The sequence below is a fragment of the Pyrgilauda ruficollis genome, unplaced genomic scaffold (genome assembly GCF_017590135.1).
Source record: "Pyrgilauda ruficollis isolate IOZ18807 unplaced genomic scaffold, ASM1759013v1 scaffold46, whole genome shotgun sequence".
Classification (NCBI taxonomy): Eukaryota; Metazoa; Chordata; class Aves; order Passeriformes; family Passeridae; genus Pyrgilauda; species Pyrgilauda ruficollis.
Genome location: NW_024526155.1, coordinates 1,775,003 through 1,799,640, shown reverse-complemented (window position 1 = coordinate 1,799,640; position 24,638 = coordinate 1,775,003). Strand labels below are relative to the sequence as shown.

General features: G+C 42.2%; 1 protein-coding gene across 1 annotated transcript in view; it reads right to left on the bottom strand.

Annotated features, from left to right (window-relative positions):
* Positions 1–24,638, bottom strand: part of PTPRT (protein tyrosine phosphatase receptor type T) — a 439,432-nt gene that overhangs the window by 131,408 nt on the left and 283,386 nt on the right. Inside the window, exons 8-9 of the mRNA XM_041478701.1 lie at positions 19,971–20,267; positions 18,589–18,698 (exon numbers count right to left, since the gene is read on the bottom strand). Of these exons, the coding sequence (XP_041334635.1) occupies positions 18,589–18,698; positions 19,971–20,267 (407 nt within the window). The remainder of the gene's footprint in view (positions 1–18,588; positions 18,699–19,970; positions 20,268–24,638) is intronic.

The following is a 24,638-nucleotide window of genomic DNA, read 5'->3' as shown; positions in this document are numbered from 1 at the left end:
AGTCCCTCCTGATGCCTCATGTTTTAGCTTTTATATTTTCACATTCTGTGCTGCTTTAGTGTGTGCTTTTGAGCATGATATTAGGGGATGGTGAGCTCTCTGCACAGAGTAGGGAGACAAAACAATTCCTTCTCTAGCTGGGGACCAAGGACAAATGATCCAAATCTCAGCCCCAAGAGCACAAACAACGTGGGCTGAAGAGAGAAAAACAAGCAGGATGGGACTGCATGGGCTAAAACTGTAATTGGACAATTAACTCCAATATGCAAATGGAGCAGAGCTGATCACAGTGAGAGACCCCATGCCCGGTCGTGCATTTTGTGACCATTTTGGGTCGTGCTGCCCAAGGTGGATCCATTGAGGCCTTTTAATAAATCCCTGCTTTATTCTTTAGCTCTGTCCAGTCTCTGTTCTAGGTCAGCCTTCACAAGGCATCACTCCCAGCTCAGGATATTCTGATTGTTTGCTCATCCTCCTGAGCTGTGGCAAGGAACGAGGCTCCTGTGTGATCCCAACCCCATCAACCCCACCTGGAGCACTGGATTCCCTTTCCCAGCTCTTGAGACAACCAGGCTCTCCTGGAGCTCCTCACTACCAAGCTTCCATGTTTATGAGGAAATCTGCTGGAATAGAAATGTAAAACACCAACAGTCCCTGCCTCCAGCACATCCCTGGCTGCTGTTCCCGTGTCACACCACAGCCGGGTTATCAGCCACGTTTCCTCTCTGGGAACAGGCTCTTTGTGCCACGTTCACACATTATTGATCTCTGAGCTAAATTTTCCATTTTCCCAAGGGATTTAAGCCAGTTTTCATCTGTGTGAGCACGCTTGGAAGGCTTGGAGATTTGAGAGAAGCGATTTCTCTCCCCCAGCCACGGAGTGGCTCTTTTAACACATTCCCACATTTGCATTTTGCCATTTGCATATGCACAGTTTAATGCCAGAGCAGCACGTAAATAGGACTGTTAGTTTTATGAAAATCTGACTTTTGGGGGGAATTGCTTTGTGCCAAACAATAGTAAAAAACAGGATCCAAAGTAAATCTTACAGTGAAGGGAGAAAAACCCACTTATTACAAGACTAGGAAAACTGCATGAAATGCTGAGGAGCCTCTTACAAAGGCAAATTATCCCACAGGGTAGATGGCAAAGGGATCATTTACATTCCCAGTCCGTAAAAAGCAGTGATTAATACAGCTAGAGAAAATGTAAAATTTAATGAGTAACTGAAGTGTTCAAACAAACTGCTAGTTTAATAAAGCAGAATGACAGGGCCAAAGTGTTGGGAATAAAATCCCAAGGTTCTGTTAGCAGAGAGAAAATTCATGGATGGAGTGAGAAAAAGAAAAGGTGATTTAACATCAAAGGAAATAATTACTCTTCATCTAAATAAGAATTAGAATGAACATTTATATTGTCTTTTCTTCCCCTCTGAATGTCTCCAAAACTCTTATTTATTTTAGTTTACATACTTAGCTAATTAAAGCTCTAAAATAATATAAATTTTTATGGGCCATTTTTGGAGAAAACCAGCATAACTAAAAACAGTCCTAGCCACTTTGAATATTGCATCAAGGTTCTATTAGTTTTCATGGTGCAATATTTTTTTTTTAAAAACTGCCTCCTGCTAAATAATTACGATCTTATTTTTAAGCAATTTTTTAAAATTACACATGGATTGCAAACTTCCATTCTTAATGGCTAGAATTTAGCAATAACCTGCATTGAAGTTGGCAAAGAAAATACCGAACCAAGGTCTCAGCTGATGCAGAGGGGAAACCTTGCTGACATTGTGCTGTTTGTGTGAGCTGTGTTTGCCGAGTCCTTGACCTCTGCAGCTCCACCCCTGCAAATCCACTTCCTACTCCAAGTGCTGAGTGGGGTCCAGCTCATCTCCTGTCTCTGCAGTGTTGGGTCTACAGGCCAAATGTTCACTGTTTTTTTGGGGTTTTTTTCACCCCATTTCTCTGAAGTGAGCTACACAAACCCAACGTGAGCAGCCTGTGATGAAGGGTCAGGGAAGCCCAGGATGCTGCTGGGCAAGGCTGACAACAACTCTTCACTGAGAGCTTTTCACTCCTCACAGCTAAAATGTCTGTGAAAAAGACAGTCCAACTCCTTCCAGAAGTATTACTTTACTCAGATATTTCTCACAACTGCATCTTCCTCTCCCAGCAACATCCACCTACTACGTACAGGCCATGCAGTATGGTCACAAATAGATCCATGGAGAGCTGCTACTAATAACTTGCATTTGCAGCTACAAATATTCTGCTATTAGAGTGAGAGTGCTGAGACAGATCTACCCAGAGCTTTGCAAAAGTCAAGATGCCCTCTGAAAACATGCCCATCATGGGAACAACTTGACCCCAAAATGCCAAGGTGGACAGACGCAAGGCAAGGCAGAATTAAGGGTTCTCTAGAGCCCTTTTGGAAAGTACCACTTTGCATCTACGCAGCATTGTCACCATAACCTCAAGATCTCTCCTATAATTAGGAGTTCCTCTATGAGGATACAGCCAGGCATTTTCATTCCAGGTATGTTTATCATGTTGGAAGGATGGTACAATGAGTACTCTGGGTGGGAAGAGAAGTAATGGCAGTACAAGAGCACAAGCCACACTCCAACACAAAGTCATTATTTCGTAGTCACTGATGTCTGCATGACTTGCTGCTCACAGAACTCATCTGCAGAGGGACGACTCTTCCCACTCTCACAGTGAGGACTGGCTTAGTTTCAGACACTGGGAGGTTTGTGGGCTTTTTGTTCACCCTTTTTCACTCCCTCGTACAGTTACTTTTCTTTTTACTGTCACATTGGCAAAAATCAATGCACTGAGAACACAGCTGCTAGAAACACTTGTTAGGGACACTAGGATACAACTCAAGGTCCCTCACACACACTCTCCCTTTGCAGTGTCTGTAACACCCAAAAGAGGCTAAGGAAATGGTAGCATTTCCAGGGACAAACCAGGAACAAATAAATGAAGAAAAGCCAGTTTTAGTGAAGAGAGCCTGAGATTAGCTCAGCTGGTCAGAGCCTGGTGCTAAAAACACCACGGCTGGTGGTTCAGCTCCTGTATGGGCCATTCACTTAAGAACTGCACTTGATGATCCTTGTGGGTCCCTTGTAACTCAGATTATTCTGTAAAACTGATGATCAGACTCCAAGTCTGCTGTTATTAGATGAGTCTACCATCATAATACTTAGAACTTGGGTGTAAGTGCACCCAAAAAGTCATCAGCCCAGGCAGTTCTTGCAGTGTGTGTGTCCTGAATAAAAAGGATGACCCCAGACATCTCTCTAGAAGTCAAACTCAAGTCAGATTTACATAGATATCTGCAAAACGATTTGGCTTCTTGAGCTACAAAACTGATCTAGCCATCACTTCAGCTCCCAAAGTTTGAAAAGAAGGCAGGAACCCATAATCTCTTTGGTGGTCATCTCTTGTCCCTGCCTCAAAGGTGTGACATTGGCTCCTGAACACTGCAGGTTCTTGGCAGTGACATTAATTTTAATTTAATATCGTAAGGCTGCATTGATGCTTAGCAAGAGCCTCAATCCACTAAAGCATATTTCCCTCTAGGGACTTGGGCATGAAAAGGAAAAGCTGCTGAACAGAAGGCAACATATCTTCCTCTGCATTTATATCCAGAGACATATCTGCCTGCAATGGCAAGTAGGAAAAACAAGTGTCACCTCAGAGAAGAGCTCTGTCACCTCATCTGTTACCTTCCTCAGCAAAACAATGGCTCTCTGAGGGGCAGACAAGGCTGAATGGGTTGTACCAGATTGTTTTCAGCTGCAGGCAATAGTTATAATCACTAATTTATATGCAGAAATATTTATAAATAGTAAATTTAGAGACTATCATCTTGGTAAAAGCTGCACAAGCCATGCCAGAGTGTTCTGCCCAAATCCTGTAGCCCTTTAAGTGAGAACAGGATGCAGAGGAAAGTGGTACTCCCATAAATTATTACTTGTCCTTTATCAGTATGAACACATAGAAATATCATCAGTAGGAGCCGCCACATCTTTTGAAGGCAAGTAAATGAAAAATAAAATTAATCTCTATCTTCTGAAATGCCACCTCTTCCAGCAGTTACTATGGAGCATGAAAACTAACTCAAAGCTGTCCACTGCTTTTGCTGTTTTGTGATTTCCCTCTGTTCACCTGGGGAGAGGGTAAGGGACATGCACTGCACATGGTGCCAGCACTAGGGTGCTCAGGGGCAGCACGGCTGCTTTGCAGGCACAGCAGGGATCCTAAAGCAGGGATCCTAAAGCAGGGATCCTAAAGGGATCAGTGCCATCCAGCAGGAACACTGCTCTCCCTAAGAGCTGCTGTCAGTTTTTTCATCGGCACCTGACACAGCCTGTAAGTTCAGTAAGGGACTGGTGAGGACTCCGAGATCTCCTGAGCAGATGGCAGTTCTGCCAGCCTCATCCAGGACTCTGCCTGTTCAGCACAGTAACAGAGAGCAGCAAACTCAAACCACAATCTCATACCCACCTGCCACAGACTGACAGGAGTGTCAAATCACTGCAGTACAGGTCTGTACAATAAATGCTACTATTGGTACAAAAATGTGGCTTTCTCCAAAAAGCAGATGCTACAACTCCTGAAAGACCCACTGCTGTGCACACCAACAATTGGAGAGTTATTTTCTTTCTGTGCTTATTTCAGACAACACTGAAACACCAATTTGGAACTGCACACAAAACAGATGCATGCTCAGCCTCAGCAGGTTTAGAATTGTCTACCAAAACTCTGCTAGGTTTATCTTATGCTGAACTGATTAATCACAGGCAAGACTTCCATGAGCAGTGTGTGCCCCCAGCACACCATTAAGGATTATGTTCACAGACACTTTGTTTAGACAGGACAGTGTTAAATCCCAGCAAATAACGTGGTCACTGAGATGTGTGTGGAGCCTGTGAGGAGGGAAGCTGCTAAAACAATTATGTAATGACATGAAAAAGCAGTGGGTAAACTGCACATCTTGATTCTTCCTGGGCATGAATGCTTCACTAGGGCTTCCTCTTCATCAGATTTGCTGGGGAAGAAAAGAGCCACTGCTACCATGTTTCCCTATTAGAAATGCCTGACATAGTTTTTGTCTCACACCACTGAGGCACTCAGAGTAAAGGAAAACACCAAGACCTCCATGCAGCAGGCAGAACTGCAGCTCACTGATTGTCATCCTTGCCTTGACAATGCCTAGCAAACCACTGTAGCTGCAGGGAATTTCTCGTGGTCCAGAAAGGCTGTTCCAGAGTCCTGCAAAGTCCACAGTCTTTATTTAAACCTGTCAGCAAAGCAGCCAGAAATAGATGTCCCTCTGCCGCCAGATTACACAATTTAAACTAGTAGCAGGTAACGAGGGATTTCCTCAAAAGTCTTTCAGAAGCAGCTTTCTTGGTACTTATTACCATGACAGAGGAAAAGGAGAGTCTAAGAAACTCAGCTGGCAGCATGGCAGACCTTTGCCTCAGGCACAGCAGAATGAACTCCCCCGTTCCCAAGTCACTGCAATTCATAGCCCAGGGCTGTGTCTCATTACTCCTGCCAAAGCCAAGGTTGCTACAACCTTAGTCTCACTCCAGCACAGACTTGTCTCATGCTGGCAACTCCTCTGAAAGCTGAAGCCATGGGTTTATCTAGCTGGAAACCTGTTCTCTGCTAGAGAGAGGTTTGGTAAGAAGAAAGAATGTTTCTGGAGTGAGGGGCATTGCAAGACAGATTTTATAAAACATAATGAGAGAGAAAGATTACAGTGTGAGGGAGAGGACTGAGTTGCATTCACCAAGCAGCAGTGATTGCTCAGCAGCAACATGGATGAGTTCACAAAGTTCACTTGTAATAAGGATGTTGGATTGGTGAGGATGTAGCTTTTGTCTGGATAACCTGAATAACTTCTAATTTGTCTGTGGCCTAAATAAGAAAATGGCAAGTTAATAATGCTGTATATGCATTTTTTCCTCTTTAAATTTAGTGCAAGTTCAACACTGTCACAGAGACAAAGTTAAATAGCTCAGAAAAAAACCTTTTGGCTCAGTGGAAAAAGGAACTTATCAAGCACTAAAAGGAAAAATATTCTAGACAGTAACATGCAAGAGTTCTGTATGCATGACTTGTGTTTGGATTTCTTGTTTCCAGTAGACAAACTAGTAATGATTGGGCAGCCACAAGGCCCTTGTGCTCTGTGCAAAAGAAAATAAACAAATAAAACTCATCACTTCCCATTGCTCTGCTGCCAGGACTGCAGCCCTGGGAAGAACTGGACCATCACCCTCACATGGGACCTGCTCTGGGCAGGGGCTCATGGAGCAGGAAAACCTTGAGCTTGCCCTGCAGTTTGGGGAACGACATTCCTGACCCTTGAAAAGCACCAAGGTGTGAGCCTTAGGGAAAATCACTCATTCTAAAAGACAACATAAATCTGGATAGAAGCATGGTTCTGCTATTTCAGCAGAGGAAAGTTGTTTTGTTATATTTGATTATTAGATATTTTTTAGCTTGTGTCCTCTCTCCAAGCAATGGGCCTTGTGGAAGCATTTTAAGAATGACAGCAATAGCCTTGTTCTCTTGATTCCTTCCTGTGAACTGTGGAGTTGGCCCATGAAAGCTCAGGACTTAATGAATCATTTCCATCAGCAGAAGGGTTTCAGACCTGAAATCCAGAGTGACCCCATACTGGGAATATTTCAACACAAATACAAAACTGTCAGACGTTAAATCTTCCAGTGACAACACTCAAGTGTAAGAGCGGGTTGCTGGAATTTTCACTGGTGAGCTGATTTTGGATTTGTTTCAAATGAAGTTTCACTAATGTTGAAAGACCAAAATATTCCTGAAAGATGGGAGTTTGAAATGGGAATTAAATTCTGTCGAGACATGACCAGACCTTCCCTGCAGGTATCGGAAAAAGAATATCCTTCACTGCCTGAGGACTGTGTCTTCACAGCATCTTCTTTTTTCCAGCTCCAGAAGAGAGGGGAGAGGAGCTCCATCCAAGGGGACACCACATTTACAAGACACTGGCTAGGTTCTCTTTCCTGTCAGACTGCAGCTCCTGCAGCTCTTTGATCACCACTTGCTCATCACCACTGCTGGCTTTGTCATTCATCCAAGCCCCCTTGCACACAGCCAACAGCCTGGGCATCATTCTCCTAAAGCACCACTCATTGGATGACTGGGAAAACAAAACAGGGTTGGCTGATGCTGCTAAGCTCTCAAATTCTGATTTCAAGGTGATTTGTGCTCCTTTCCTCCTTGGTTTGCAGGGTTGGGAGGGGAAACCAGAAGCTCTTTTTGTGCTTGCAGCCAAACAAGGAATTAGCTTGCCCAGCAGAGTGTGTGCTCTAGAGAACAGGAACGTCAGGGGGACAATCCATTTCATGGTTCCATGAAGCTGATTGAAACATGATTACACAGCAAGCCAGGGGCTCTTCTCCTCTGAGACTCCCCAGCTGCCTGCGCTTCCTAGGAACAATTATTACTGCAGGTGACTTCAGATTGCAGCTGGGATGGACTTAGCTTCAATCTTATCAGGGAGTTTCAGACATTTGGGCTAGGGGACTAAAGTTAATTGCACCAAATACGGCACAAAGGGAGTAATTGGAAGGAATTTATCTTCCAATGACAGGGAAGGGTTGGTGAACAGGTTAGTGCACGATCCTGATCCTTCTTCAGTGCTGGAAAAGTAAAGAGCTGAAGAATGTATTTTATGATCAGATGAATGGGGACATTTTCCATCTTAAAACTCACTTTAAGCCAGGCAATTATTGCACTTACATCCTTCCCCAGCCCACTGATTTTCACCCAGGAAATGGGAGGAACCAAAGGCCTTTCGTTTTTCCATTCTTGTGCTACTTCTTTTGGGATAAGGTTAAGGCAGAGTTAATCATCATTTGCAAGTTATATTTAAGGCTGGCAACACGTGAAAGACTAAAAGCCCTGCAGAATAAAATCCTTTAATTGAGTCACAGCACAAGCACAGCATGGCTGGTAGGAGTATAAAAAGCCAGAGCACAGCTATTCATTAGGAATGAATATGGAAGTTAACCCAAGGAGACCGTGGGAATAAAAGAGGCCCATTGGCTCCCTGGCCTATTTACTGAGAGCCACGTAAACACAGGGGCAATTAAACCTGAATACAAACACAGGCAGCACAGCCAAGGCAGGACAGAACATGGTCCTGCACCCAGTCTTGACCAGGACCAGGGGTAGCAGGGCTGCGAAGTCTCTTCTATTCTCCTTTTGCACACTCTTTCTTCCTCTTCATATTTCCTTGGGAAATATTTCCTTATGGCATTTTTCTTTTTATAAACAAAGCCAAGTTTAATGTCTGTGAGAAAAGGAGGAAGAATGGACTAGGTAGCAAAGCAATTGGGAGTGCCTCAGTAATGCATTCAGGCCGTTAAGGATTTCATTAGGTTTACTAAAAGGTCATTAACGATAAAATATCTTCTTTTATTTTAGCTACTTTCTAAACATTATAGTCTATTCTGCCATTCAAGCCTGCACCCCACTGACATTAATTAGCATGCTATATATTAAGGAGAGCTTTTAATGAGCTGTTATTTCATATGATTTTATTGGAGAGCCTCATTGTTCAGCTTAATAGCAGAAAATGACAACTATAGAAATTGCTTTGATAGGACTGCAGCATTGAGGCAGTTATTCAATCTCCATGCTTGTTCCTCAGTTATTCCTTGATGCTGAAAGCTCTGCCTAAAACCCCTCATTGTGGTTTGCCATGATACACTGGGTGTAAGGAAAGCTGTGGGCAAGGAACAGCCCCCAAACCAGCGAGTGGGGTGTGAGCAGCATCACACGCAGCTGCTGGGTCTGCTGCACAGCAGAAAGCAGCAGCAGCAAGGCCCATGTGTGTACAGAATGGTTTGGCCACATTTATAGATCAAATACCAGTGTTAGCTCTTACTGTACTGACAGTTGTGAGATGGTGTCGTTACAGTCACTTGAATCTTAAGATATGTATTTGTATTTATTCTCCAAGTCAAGTGTCTGCCTCACAGAATGGTTTGGGTTGGAAGAGACCTTAAAGATCATCCCAGCTCAACCCCCTGCCACCTTCCACTAGGCCAGCTTGCTCTAAGACCCATCCAAGCTCACCCTAAGTCACTTTTCTCAAATTCAGAGCAAAGCAGGTGAATTGAGAACAAAAGGAAAAGTTCTCCCTGTGCTAAAGCCTTCATTCTTCTGAAAGGCACCTCACCCTCACTGCCAGCAATACCACCTGGACAGCAGGATCAGGGGAAAGTGTAACCAACAGGGAAGGGAAAAGGGGGAAGGAGAAAGGAGGCAGGGGACTCCAAGTGACAGAAACTGGTAAATGAGAAGGGCACAGAAAACTAAACCCAAACCCATCCTGTCCACTGGATGGCAGGATCATGAAGACTGGCTCCAAGACACAAACACAAAGGACAGCAACAAGGTGAATTTCCCAAAAGGAGCCGTACATCCTCACATCCATACTGCTGAAGATGATGCAAAGATCACCTTGACTGGCTTCTCCCCCTTTACAAAGTTCCTCAGTGGCATCCATTATCAGGATGAAACCACCATCACACCGGAATTATCCAGCTGTATGTATTTCTAAATTAAACAGTACTGAAGATGAAACAGAGGGAAAAAACCCAACAATCTGGGAAGGAAGTGCAAACATGCATCTGCAGTTTGCTTTCAACTTAGCTAACTGTTACATTTTGGTAAACAAAATAATGCAAGATGTGAAAATGGAGTTTTTAAAGAGCTTTGTAGTACTCTAACTGCACAGGTACACTGCCACGTGAAAAGATGAGATGGAGGAAATGGGATGAAAGATCAGCTGTTCTCCTGAATGAGCACTATAGAGAAGAAAAAAGAATAGACTGAAATTGTATTTTTTTTTTCTGGGGAAAAAAACATATTGGAAGGCAGAAAGAAAAGATGCTGATATATCTACAAAAGGATATTTTAAAACTGAACTTCGTTACAAGAAAGAATAAGTTGGAGGTTTTTTCCGTTCTTATCATTTAGTTTGGCTTAGAAAAAGCACAATGTGCACACTAAAATAATTCAGCTCCTAAAAAAACAGTGTTGTTGTAACCAAATATCTTCTCATTTGCATGGGATTTATATCACTGCATGTCTATTGGCTTCAAAAGAACAATAAAAAGGTAATCAAAGAAATTGTTGTGCTCAAGGGACCACATTATGCTTTTATTTCTGAAAAGCTTGATCAAGCAATTTTTTTTAAACAGTTGATTCATTCTATTTATAACACAAGTATGCTACTTACCTGGAGGTTGTCATACATTTGAAAAACCCTGACATCTGAGTTTCTCAGAAAAACCCTCTCATTTTCTTCCTAAGATGTTACTGGAAACCACGGATTTTAAAAAGCATCATTAACAAATGCTCCCAAGTTAAGCACATCTTGCAAGTAACAGCAAATGAGTAACACACAATTAAGAATCCTATACAATTTGAAGAAGTTTGTTCAAAAGCTCTTTGAGATGCTTATTCAGAAAAGCATCCCTAATTAGGGAAACATTTAAACATTCCCTAAATTTAAGGCTGTGCTAAAGTAACTGGGACAGGGTGGAGAGAAACAGGAGCAATAAAAAACTGGTGCTTTGCTGGGGCTATCTAAAATCAGAGGCCAAACAAAATTAGGGAATAACAAGCAGTTATATTTATTGAAGGGCCTTCAGGTACATTTTGGGCAGATGAAGCACACCTAGGAGCTACACCCAAAAATGGACCATGGGTCATGGCTTTTCACACTTTTATAAGTTGGTCCTTTTGCATATTGGGGGTTCATCTTCCAATTACAGCTGCAGGTACTGAAGTCATTTACCCCAAGTTTGCTCCCCCTCAGCTCACTTTTGTTTCCATCTCTGGGCCCTGAGGCAGTGAGGTGTCCTTGACTGCCAGCCTGGGGAGGAATTGTTGTGTCTGCCCAAACTGGGAAAGCAGCAGCTCACACTGTGTGTGGGGTTTGGAGCTATACACTAAAGAATTGCAGGGTTACAAATGTATGAAAAATATACATGCTAAAATCCTAAAGCATCAATACAGCCGGCTCTTTCCAACAAGGAGTAATCCCTGAGTAAACCCCCAGCCTGCATCTGGAGTAAACTCCCTGCTGCTGCTGTCCTTAGCTGGAGAGGCAGGAGCAGCCAAGCAGAGCCAGCACCCCGGTTGTGCCAGGCAGACAGAGCCCAGCCTAACTCCTATCAGCTCCCCACAGCACCTTAAATCAACACAGCTCAGACTAACTCCAGTTCTGCCACAGTATCTGATATTTCCAAAGGTGATGGGGAAGGAAAACCATCCTGTTCCACCAGAACAGCTGCATTTGTTGCACACAGGCGAATTGTGCTGTCCTTGCAGGGTCAGAGAAGCCACCTTGACTGAACACCCTGAGTTTGGCAGGAGGGTCACTCAAGCACATGCTCATATTCTATGCTGACAGGGGAGCTTATACACCCTATTAATGTATTAAAATTGATTAAAGAGCATGGGGGTGGAGGGGAGAAGCTCTCTGTGGGATGCCACTGGCTGTGGGGTGGGGGGAAAGATATTTCCTGTGACCTTGTGATGCTCAAGTTTCACTGGAAAGCTCTCTGAATGAGCCCTGCCTTGTTCTAGGAACAGAGCCACAGGATCTGTGACTAACACAGCATCCCAAGCTCCTGAGAGAGCGAGCAATGCTCAGATTTATCACCCTTCTCAGTTGCCAAGAAATGATAATAAGTCAGTGCAATCAGCACCGTTCATTTCCCTTATTCTGGCCTGAATCTTTATTAAGTGGAGCCCAGAACACTGGCAGCATTTAACCAACCTGTTCACCAAGTGCTCAGTAAATACTACAGTCAGCAGACATAAAAGAAACAATTTCTCTTCAGCCAGCCCAGCCCTGTTCCAGGGCCCTTCTGTGCTAAGAGCCATAAACTCCAGCCCTAATTGAGCTGCTGGATGTGAACAGCTTTCCTTACACGTCACTGAGGAGGTGACACAGCCTCCGCAGGGCTGACAGAGCTTCAGACTCGAACAGATGATACATGGCCACACACTTCCATTGCTAGTTTAGATTATTAAAGAAGTCTAATTCAATATAACACAGATGCAGTAAACCCCTTATTCTTGATGTAATCAACTTTCATGGACTCTGGACAAACAAGAGACTACATCTTATAAATCCAGTGTCAGAGGTAAACAGCATTAGTGCTGCAGATGAAGAGGGAATAATTCCCAGCAATGTCCCTGCAGATTGATAATGCCAGGACCCAATACCCCATCTTTAATTGCTCACTGCCTGCATTTTGAACCCTTGACAGGGTCTCCAGGATGTTCTGCTCATGCTCAGCTAAATGCAGTCCCAACTGAGTTTAAGTGAGAAAGCTCCATCCCAGGAGTCTCCTGCATCCATGGAATGCAATCGAGAGGCTGTAACATGATTGATTTTCATGGGAACATTCAAAGCCACTTCTCACTGAAGGCAATTTCCCACAATTGTCATCTTTCCACTATTTCAACAGTAGAGCTTTATATAAATTGGTAGCAAGATTTTGTGGTTTTTGCTTTCCTTCTTGTGGGAGCCATTTTTCACTCTTCACAACCACAAAAAGCCCCCAAACCTTTTAAATAAACAAACAAATGACTAAGCCAAGCTGAGTTCCCAACCCTTGTAGCTTTTTCCAGGGAAACTTTTTTTTTTTTGCAACACCTTTTAGCAGGAAAGATTTTATCTAAAAAAAAAATCAGGTTTCCTGAACAGCTTAGCAAAGGGCTATGAATAGAAATGGATGCATATCCCTGCATAGCTATCACACCAGATAATCCTGCTTTTTGTTATAATAAGCATGCACTTTCCGGGGTCAAGGGTGGAAGAAATTTGTTTCCACCCTTTTATAAATACAGGCAATGCATCCCACAAATATTGACCTCATGCAAGATGCTCTAAAGAGGCAGTTTGCACGTAACAACCTCTCCTGCATTGCAAAAGGGAGGGAGGTGATGGAGAAGAAATGGCATATTGGCAACTGGAGAGATGAAGAAGGGCAGACTGCAATTTTACATGGTAACTAAGAGGATCTGTAGCCTCTGAAGTGCAATTTAAACTCAAATCCACTGGGATTAGATGTACTAGGCTCCAAGCATCCCATTAAAGAGCTGAAATTGTGTATGAAAGTCCCTTGTATTATTATTCCTGGCATCAAAATTGAGATTTACAGCAGTTCAGAAACAGTGACTGACAAAACTGGCTAGTTAGAAGCTGCAAATACATCCTTATTTTTCCCCAAAACACCAGGGATTTAACAATCCTAAAGATGAGGACAGAAGTGATTACAGGACTGTACTTTATAATGTTTAAAAAGACAATTTGCTGTTTCAACATTGCTCTTAGGCATGGCTCACTGAAAGGACTTCAGCAGTCTGGGAGCCATTTTTCCAGCCAAGAAGCTGAACATTTGGGATCCACCCTTTAAATGCTGTTAGGATTGCAATATCCCTAAAAATGCTTTCCCTCAAGCAATGTGACAAGTACTTCAGACAGCAATGATAGGTTGGTTTCCCCTTTTTTCTTCATGTTTAAGGGTGAAATATTCTAAAAATGGCAATTCTGAGAAATCGAATACATACAAAAATGTATTTACAAAGGCAAAAGCCAGCATCACTTCCAGAGTGCACCTGAAAGCTCTCAGCTGCCCAAAGGAACAGCAAAATGCAGATATTATTTATAAGTTTTGCTTACTTAAATTTTCTAGATGCAGGTTTGCACTAAACATACATCTTAGACAACCTCATGTCATCTAAAAGCAGAAGAATTTTAGTGCCAAAGCTGGTCTATGACCTTAAATTAGATTGCTTGCCCTTGCAGCCCAATGACAGTGTCTGTTCGATGGTAGTTTGACTTTATACACACTTAGGAAAAAATTAAAATTAAAAGGAATAAATCTTTGTTGCATGTCTTTGTACACAAAGGCTTTGAAGCTGAACTCCCACATGATGTGAGGACAATGAGCAGAATTTGATTATTAGGGATTTTAAAGCAGAATAGCTTTTTAGGACTGGTTAAAAAAAAAGTAAAATAAAAATTTCAACAAGTTGTGGTGCTTTCAGTCTGCCAGGAGACTGATGGTGGGGGAGGATTACTGAGATATGACTGAATTGTGGCACTCACACAATTCTGGCTGCTCCCAGAGACAATTAGGACAATACCAGTGCAATATTGCCTCTTCCATGAGTGTCACATGCAGAACCCTCTGCGTGGAGCATCTTACCCAAACCAAGGAACCAGCAAAGCCCAGCTCTGCTCTCACCTGGGTTTCTGAGCACAGATTGGTCTGCCTGCCTCCTGTAGGTACCTACACACCTTGAAGCCACCTGGGGACCTGTTAAAGGCTTTAAGCTTTCCCTCTGTCGCTTCCAACAGTAGCTGTGCTTCTCCGTGGCTTTCCTGATGGACAGACAGACTAACACCTCCTGTCTCACCACACACCTGTGAGCTTTGCTGGCCTCCCCTGGTGCCTCAGGTTTTAGCTTTTATATTTTTCAGATTCTCTGGTGCTTTATTGTGTGGGTCTGGGCTTCATATCAGGGGATGGTGAGCTCTCTGCACAGAGCAGGGAGACAAAACAATTCCTGCTCTAGCTGGGCACCAAGGAAAAATGATCCAAATCTCAGACCAAAGAGCACAAACACTGTGAGCTAAAGAGAGAAAAACGAGAAGGATGGGACTGCATGGGCTAAAGCTGGAATTGGACAATGAACTGCAATCTGCAAATGGAGCAGAACTGATCACAGTGAGAGACCCCGTGAGCGCTCGTGCATTTTGGGACCATTTTGGTTCACCCTGGGTGCAGCCCTGGCTGGGCTCTTGTGCTGCCCAAGGTGGTTCCATTGAGGCCTTTTAATAAATCCCTGCTTTATTCTTTAGCTCTATCCAGCCTCTGTTCTAGGTCAGCTTTCACAAGGCATCACTCCAGCACCCCAGAATGATCTGTTCCATTCTCCCTTTCTGCCCAGCTCACATCCTAAGTTTCCCAGCAGACTAATTTGTAATTCCCACAGCTTTCCAAGTTGTCTTGAACAAGAGGTTTATGCTCTCCAGAAAGACACTGCAATTAGAGAAGGATCTAGAACAGCAATTACAAGGGATCTAAAAGGCCCTTCTGTTTGAAAATCCAGCTGTTAATGTACCCAGTGAAACAATTAATTCTCAACACAGAGGGGGTTAAACCACTTTTAAATGCAACACTCTTGCTTTGTTAAAAGGCAGCAATAGCATTTGGAAGGAAAAATACCCATCAGAAGAGACTTGCAGAAGTCAAAAAGCTTCATGAAGGTCCTTCCATTCTGTTTAGGCTCTTAAGAAGTATTCAGTCATTATGAAATTAGTGCTTCTGGCTGCCAAAAGACTTGCTGAAGGTTGTGCTGCTGAATCCCAGCCCAGTTGGCACCCAAGCAGTGGATATGAAAACTGCAACAGCAATTTGGGTTATAGGGACATCTGGCAGGGAGCTGCAAGAATGATTAGGGAGCTGAGAAGAAAATCAGTCCCAAAGGGAAGCAAGTGGGATGCAAGTAGAATAGACAGCATGATTATTTTGAAGCATTGTAGAAGCTTATAACATTTTTTTTAACAGAATTAGAGGAAAAATACAATATCCAGATACAATGAATCAGATTGTGATGGTGATGGTGAGGAGGGAACTACTACTTAGGAGGAGAAGGTGGGGTTTTATTTGTTTTTATTAGGAGGGTTTGTGCCCAGAGGGGTTTGAGAGACTCTCAGTGGCACAATTCTTATGTGTGAATTTAGTCAGCTACCTCCAGGTGTAAAGCAGGACCTGACACCACTAACTCAAGTTCATAAAGTGATAATACTTAATAAATACTCTGCAGGGTTGTTTTGGTTTTTTTTCACTGATAAATGCCCACAAGCCTTTGTGTTTTTTCTCCCTGAGAATTAGAGGAAAAATACAATATCCAGATACAATGAATCAGATTGTGATGGTGATGGTGAGGAGGGAACTACTACTTAGGAGGAGAAGGTGGGGTTTTATTTGTTTTTATTAGGAGGGTTTGTGCCCAGAGGGGTTTGAGAGACTCTCAGTGGCACAATTCTTATGTGTGAATTTAGTCAGCTCCTCCAGGTGTAAAGCAGGACCTGACACCACTAACTCAAGTTCATAAAGTGATAATACTTAATAAATACTCTGCAGGGTTGTTTTTTTTTTTTTTCACTGATAAATGCTCACAAGCCTTTGTGTTTTTTATCCCTTTTAACAGCAACATAACTGCAGAGCTTCCAGAGAGCTGCAAATTCACTGGAAGGTCATTGAATCTCCCAGGACAGAGCAGAATTCCCAGTGACACCAGTGACAGAGTACAGGAATTGTGTGGGCTCCATCTGCAGGGATCCCCACGTTCCAAACAGAGCACACCACCCTGAGAGTGCCCTGGCCACCTCTCCAGGTTGTGCAACTGCTCTCCTGTATTTTTTTCTCCAGATGATGGACTTGTCTCAGGCTTCCATGGACAGTGGAAAGCTTCTGTAGGAATTTTCATATGGAAGGAGGGACAGGAATAGACAACATTTTCATCATGACAGCTTCCAGGCACTGTGGTTCTCATGGTGTTTCTAGCAGTCAGATGTTCATCCTTTTGGAGGTGGGGCAGAGTAGGAAAAGGAGGAAGAGGGAAGAGTTTGAATTCACCTTGACTTCTCTTTGTCTCCAGCTGCCAAATATGCAGAGAGTCATTATCAGAAAAGAAAAATTTGTTTGTGCCTCCTCTGAGACTCAAGCAATGATATGACTTCAGGGGCAAAGGCACTGTCATGATGCATCACAACCCTGCAGGCATTAAAGTGTCTCATGTAGCTGCTCTGCCAGAAAAGCTACTCAGATTGCTGAAGTCCTTTCAACAAGCTGAGCCCAAGGCAATATTTTAGTAAGAAACAGCTTCTTTAAAAATTAAAAGGAGTTATTTTTGCATCATTTGCATCATTTGACTTGGGTCATTTTAATGTTCTGTTATAGGTCACCTGTGTTGCTAGAAAAAAATGAACTTGTAACATTCTATTCAGACTAATTCCTTCAAAACACACCCAGGTTTATTGCCTAATTCCTTACACAGACACCCTCAAAGACCATGAAATGATGAAGGCTGGTTCTATTTTAGCACTGACAGATGATTTGCACCCGCATGCATTTCCGTAAGTGTCTCTACAGTGACCAACAATGACTCCAGACTTAGTCAAGGGTTTCAGCTCGGCTGAAATGACACTAAATTAGCAAGAGGAAATTCTGTTCATCTGTTTAGTGTTGCTGTGTCAAACTCAGTCTGGCCTTTGTGAGCCAAATGATGACCTAAAAGTGAAGTTACAGGAGAAATTTTCATCCATTGCTCATGCTGGAGTGTAAGATATCAGTGATGTGAAACCTTCTTCATTTTTCCCATGTGACTGTCACAGAGAGAGCCAGTGCTAGTAAGGACATCTGGGAGTGACATAGCACAGGACACTCTGTCCCAAATGGAGAGGCTGGATGGGAAGAGGAAAGAGGCAGAACCTCATTGACGGTGTCAGAGCTGCTTCTTGCACCTGTGGCTTTTCTAAAGTGAGTTTGTACAAAAAGCACAAAGGAGAGAGTGAAATACTGGTTCTTGCTCCTCTGTGCCAGAAGATGCTGCACAAGACACAGTGAGGGGTTTTATGTCACCATAAAAACAAAATTATTTTTACTTTCTCTAATCTTACAGAGGTAAATACTGAACCCATAAACTGACACAGACTCAGCCAGTGCTGGTGCACCACTTTCTGCTATTTAATCCAAGTGTCTTTACCTTCTCTTGTAGGACTGTATTTCATTTCACATGATCCCCTCAAGAGTCCCTCCTCTTACATTCCTGTTCCACATATTTGGGTGTACATGACATTATGGAGAGTTTCATCAGGAGCACGTAACAGCAGTAACACTTCCTTAGCTTCACAAGAAACACCACCTCTGAAAAACTCTATAATCACATTAAATTGTTTATTTCTCATCTGGCACAGGATGGTCAGTGATCATCCCATAACCTGCTCTACTTTGTCATTAGATAAATTGTTGGGATGGACAAATATGATCACTGAAATGTTCAGAAAGAGATAAGAGTTGATGGTTACTTTCTGCTGATATTGTCAGGAAGTGCTGTGACAGGTGGAAATCAAAGAGGAATCAGTCACTGTGTGTAGGTATAAAACCTAGCAGTGTTTTACCTCAAGAAGAAAAAAAAAAGGAAAACAAACAGACCTTGGAGCTACTGCACAAGGAAACAGGGCATCTGAGACATAGGGAAATGTGTGGCTCTCAATTTGCCACAAATATTGGAAAGAAATCTTTCTCTTTTTTGAACTGGGAATTTTTTTTCCGTGGTAGCAACAGACTATCTTGAAGATTCTTATCTATTTTAATCAGGCTTCTTTTAGCACCGGCTGAGATCTCTCAGAGCTCAGGATTGGCTTAAACACACATGAAAAGGGCCCTGTGGCACGTATTCCTTGACAACAATCTGTTCTTCTCACCTCATAGAGTGTAATGATGCCATTTGTCTCATTTGGAGGCTTCCACTGAACGTAGATCTTCTCTTCAAAAGGTCCTCCTTGGATAGATTCCAAGGGAACGGGTCCAGGAACTGCAGGGGAAAAAAACCCAGACAAACTGTGTTAAAAACTCCACCAGCTCCAGCTGCACACACATGAGACACCAAAAGGCCATCAGACAGGAAACAGAATGTTAAAAATAAATAAATTAAATTAAAAATTAAAATCCCTCAAGGCACTACCATTACCAAGCTACTATCAATGTGAAAGGCTTATTTTTCAACTTTTGGTTCAAATAACAATACCCTAATGTAACCACTAAGTGACAAATAAAATCAGAATCCATGAAAATATGATGCTAATTTCAGCATGATTTTATTCCAGTACAGCAGAGCAGCAGCAGGGAATTTAATTTGTCCTTCTCCACCCACACAACAGCAGAACATTCCACCTAAACAGACTGCACCTTGGCATGGAGATGCTAAGGGGCTGCACACCTTTATCCATAGGAAAGATTGATTTGCTTAGTAAAGTAACAATGCAAGATTTATATTTCATTACAGCTACAAGGCCAGCTCAAAAAAATCCACCTACTCCAGCAAAATGTTAATGCCATGGGAGATAACCAACTAAATGCACTCCTAAGCCTGTCTGATAAAAACCCTGCTCATTTTTCTGAAATATTTGCCATCCTTTTGTGTCTCCCCGTGTGATATATGGGGTTGGAGGAGCCACTTTCAGCTAAGAGAATCTCAGGACAGTAACTTGTACAGCCCAGGCAGAGGAATTTAGTCCTTGGTCTGAAATAGCTCCAGTGGGATAACAACACTTTGAAGCTTTCTATCAATTCCTCTAGAAAACTGTTCTTTTATATCCACAACCATTCTTTTATACCCACAATTAATTTTGCTTCTGAGTTCTCTATAAAATGTGATGTCCAGAAGATCACCTTTAAGAAAAGCTACACTCTGGAAAAGAAGGAACTATACATTTTTTTTTTTTTGGATGCCTTCTTTTTTGTGAAGGCACAAGAAAAATCAATAAATACAGGATTGCATTTGCCCACATGACAAAGGAAGCTGCTGGGTGGTTCAGAACATGAAAAATTAAACCTACAGCTTAGGTAGGTTTAACAGCTTCTCAGACTGGTGTCTGTCATGCCCCAGCACTTCAGGAACCTTCACCCTTTCAAGAACACGGTTGTGAAATGGAAATCATCTAAACCTACAAGTTTTACACTCAAAACAGACACACTGTCCAGAGAAGCCGCACTATTCTTGGAGGACAGAGGGTTATGCTGTTATTCACAACTTGAAGACTACTCTTCCCTCCAAACCCAACCAACCAACCCCACCACAACTTACCATCCTCCTCAGTTTGCACCACCAGCTCCTCGCTTTCCATTCTGCCCTCAGGGTTGGAGAGAGCCAACCTCAGCCTGATGGTCATGAAGGGCCGGAGCCCTCGCAGGGTGTAGTGAGAAGAAGTTTGGATGAGCTCCTCTGCCTCGAATTTCTGCTGGTTGAAGACGTACTGGTAGTGCACGGTGAGGTTGTAGCTGTGGCAGCGCGTCACGGCGTAGCCGAAGGGCTCCCACTGCAGCGTCAGCTGCCGCGAGCGGATGTCCACCACCTCCACGTTCTGCGGCCCGTGCACGGGGTCTGGGGAGCAGGAGAAGAAACAGAAACACAATGTGATGTTTAATAAAGGCAGCCATCCATTAACACACTTCATTCCATGTGTGAGTATCGCAGCACTCCGCAGTTCTGGATGTTCTTGTCTGTACAATGTACAAAGTGGTTGGGAAATGAACATCGGATCCACAGCTGCATTCTGCTCCTGAGTTTTGCCTGGAAATTTCCTGTCACAAGACCCTGAACAGTGGTTATGTGAAAAATGCTACTCACTTCCAAAAATTTAGAAAAGTTTATTAAAAACTTATAAAAAATACAACAAAAGACTGAATAGAGAAAATATTACGAGGAGCAAAGGATTTTCCCCACCATGTGCTCACCCACACAATGGAGGTTTCACCTTTTAACGCTTTAGCCCCTCCCAAAGTTCCATCCATTATCTCCTTCTTCACTGTCCAGTGGTGGAGTTCACTGCCTTAAATCTTGACTGCGGGTCAGGTGCTGCCATAGTAATGAGCCAACCCTCCCAAACGTCCTGAACTCAGGCCACCCCGATAACAACACATGGGAGGGTAAAACATAATTATAAATCTATAAAACTTCTCTTAACCTATACACAGGATAGTTGCCTTTTAATTGTAAGAGTCAATCATCACATTACTCATCTATCATGGTTGTGCTCCTGATTCCTGTGAAATCTCACTGAATTCAACAGTGGCAACAGGATTCTGTTGCAGTAAGGTAGAAAAATCATACAGAAAGGCTTCATAAAACCAAGGCTGCTCTCCTAGAATCAGTGGTTGGCCTTGTCAAAACTAACATTTTGCAAGTTCCCATGTGAAAGCAATCCTGTTGTGAGCAGTTTGTTAGCATAACCATCTATTCCTGGGTAAAAACCCCAGCACCTGTATAAACTGGTTTTACACAGTTATATAGAAAAATTAAAGCAATCTCTCACAAACAACTTTTCCTGCATGTACACCCTGGGGGTTTGAGTGACCAATCAATACAGAATAACAACTTGTTACTAACCAACAAAAGTAATTGCAAAGAAAGCTACTGACCAATTGGAATCACACACGAGATCTGTAAAACTGTATAAAAAAGAGTTACGTGAATAAAGAATGGCTTTTTTCCACCATGAATAAATCACCGTGTGATTTATTCCCATAGGATTCTATCAGGTAAGGAGTGGGGAAGTCGTGCTTTCTTCATTCTTACAAAGAAAAAAAAATTATAATAATAGTAGCTGATGGCCTGCTTGACAGTGCTTAATGACCTTGGTGAGTCAGCCTTAAGTGATGCAAACACACATGAAATGGCTCCTGGGGAAGGAATGAATTCAGGTGTCTCAGCTTAGAATTCAGCTCCATGGCCCCTACACCCTCCTGCCACCTCCAAACCCACTCTGCTCACACTGAAGCCCCAGAGTGAAAGAATCAAGACTAAGGGATCATCCTGGATTGGCCATTCCAACATCCTGGATATTCTGGCAATGAGGTGTACAGGCAGATCCTGCCACTCCTGAGTATGTTTTCTGAGTTGTCTCAAGCTGGTGCCAATAAAAGTTTAATTTCAGATCATCTCCGTGCCTTGGTCCCATCAAAGTTTCTTTGCTCTTTATTATTCTTTCTACAGTATCTACCTATGGCTGAGGTAAACTTTGAATATTCATGTGGAGGAATCATTTTCACCTGCTGTTCCTTAATTTATTTTTAACAGCCTAACTCAAATGCTCTGACTAGACTCTGCCCTTTATATAAAATATAAATGCATGTGCCACTAGACATGTAGATATAAAGAATGAAGGATGACTGAGTAAAATCAGTGTTTGAGATAAGTCAGACCATAAAAATTCTACAGATGTCAGGGTTTGTTTATCTGACATTTCTTCAACTGGTATTTGCTCTTTTGCTCAATATATAGCTGAACAAGGTAATCAGAAAATACATAATTTCACGTAAAGTTCCTTAATTTATATCGCAATTCAGGATTCTTTCCTCTTCTCATAGTCTCTCATTACTTCAACCTAAGAAAAAAATGTTTTCATGGGAACAAAAAAGTTGGAAGGATTCCTGAATACCAGTCACACCTCTTTGAGAGATAATTAAAGTGTAAAAAACCCCTTCTAGTAATTCTTTAAAGTAAAGCACGAACCAGCCACCCTGACTTCAATCTACTCATGCACAAGCAGAAAATACATTTTAACAACCTGCACATTCTGTATTACTTATAAAAATCCCCTAAGGACTGGCAATGGGAAAGTATTTGCATCTTTTTATAGATATTCACATGTGCAGACACTTTGGAAATGGGATGGATATTAAAAGACCAGGGGTCTAAAGCTAGCAAATGGTTTAGGTTTCCCTAAATCATGTCAATCCCTCAGCATCCAGAAAACACCTCTTAAAAGTGAGTCTTTAACTCTGTGTCAAATAACAACAACAACAAAAAAAAAAGATTGATTTAGAAATTAGGAAAATTTTATGCATGAATATACACATATATACTTGCATGAGGTGATAAGCATTCATTTTCTATAAATCCCTGAAATTTATGTCCCTGCAGATGAATTGTACAGATAAATTAGGTCAACAAAAGAATGGTTATCTGAAAATATTCAGCTTCTGAAACAGCAAGGTAATTCCAAGCCTCATTCCAAAATGCATCCAAAGGAAAGAAAAACAAAAGTAAATGCAGATATTTACCCTGCTGAAGTTTGCATTACACCAAGCACTCAACTGCAGAGCCCAGCAAACTCAGAATGTGGTTGAGATGAGGCAAAAACATTTCACAAAAATGCAATAATGCAGCTGAAAATGACAATTCACCACCATGGTAATTTTATACCACTTCTGTTTCTTTTAATTACAATTATTTGCCTTAAATCAGACATGTTATAGAGTGAATTAGCAATTAGAGGGTGTTTGGTTAATGGATGTCAGATGCTCTGACTGTACCTGTGAATTAGGAACAACCTGATCCTCACCTCACCAAGTCACTTGCCCAAAGCTGGGTAGGGAAAATTTCCTGCAGTTTTTAACTTCCTTTCTTATCCTGTCCACATTTGCCTTTTCTTTTCCTACCCCAACCTCTAAGGGTTAGAAGCTGCTCATAACCAGCTTCTAATTCTGCTCAAAACTTTGCTGTAAATGCTGTCAAGTCCATCACACACACAGTTTGAAAGGGTCTCTGATTGAATAACCAGCCTGTGAACCACAGAGGAATTTGGTTACAAAGCAGGAAGGTAAAATCCATAGTGCAGACCCCACTACACCATATTTTTCCCAAGAACCATCTGTTCTCAGGCTGACAGTCCTAAACCAGGTGTCAAATACCCATGTCCTGAGGTGTCCCTGCAAGTCTAGAGGTAGACATCTGGTGGCTGTCTAGATCTGTAAGTAGAGGGAGAATAAGTAAGTAAAAACTATTTAAATTTTAGTTTCAGAGAGGGAGAAACCAAACTGAAATTAAATCAACAAATAGAAGCTGGCCCTGGAAAGCTTTGTATTCTCTCCAGTTTTCTTCTCTTGGTTTCAATCTCCTTTTTTTCTGAATACTGAGACTATATAATTTGAAAATGTGTTCCTGTTGCCACACTGATTTCTTCCACAGCAGAAGCTATTGAAATCTTCTTTTCTAGGATGAGATTTTTGTATTGTTGTTTTTAAAGGGCAATGGTCCTACTGTCCTCTTTGTATAACTCCTTCTGCCTGTTAGCTCTGTGAGTATTCAGTATCAAAAGGCTTGTAGCTATTCCTGGGACCTGTCTAACATCACCTTTTTCATAATGTTTTCTTCCAAAAGATAAGGAAAATTTATAATTCATGTACAATGGTAGTGCTGATATTTGAAACTGGACAAATGTCTCCATTTCTGTATTCTTGGAATGATAGCTTCCAAATAATACAAGAAAATATCTGAAAAGTACTAACTTTGCACTTGGCTAGCGGAATAAAAGCTGCTAATACATATCTCAGCTTCATTTATACAAAGATACCCACCAAAGCAAGACAGAAACAGAACAGCCCAATTTGAATACTTAGGAGATCAGATATTGGTGTAAACTATGTACCCTGAAATAACATTTTCTATGTGTCCTAAGAACTCGGGGAAAAAAAAAAAAGGAAATTCTTAAGAAGCTTAAACAGCAAAACAGCTGCCACAGATCTACTGAAATGAGTCTTGAACCTACAAAAGGAAAATTGCAGTCTCTGAGATTTCACTGTGCAAGTCCTGTATTTTTATTTCAGCCTGGTTGAACCATTAATTACATTTGGAACGTTCACATCAAAGTCAAGGACTGAACAGTGTTTTTTAATACCTCATCACCCACTGATGCTTTGCTACCTTTCATTACTCTGATGGGCTGCAGCAAACACTCAGCAGCCAGGAGCC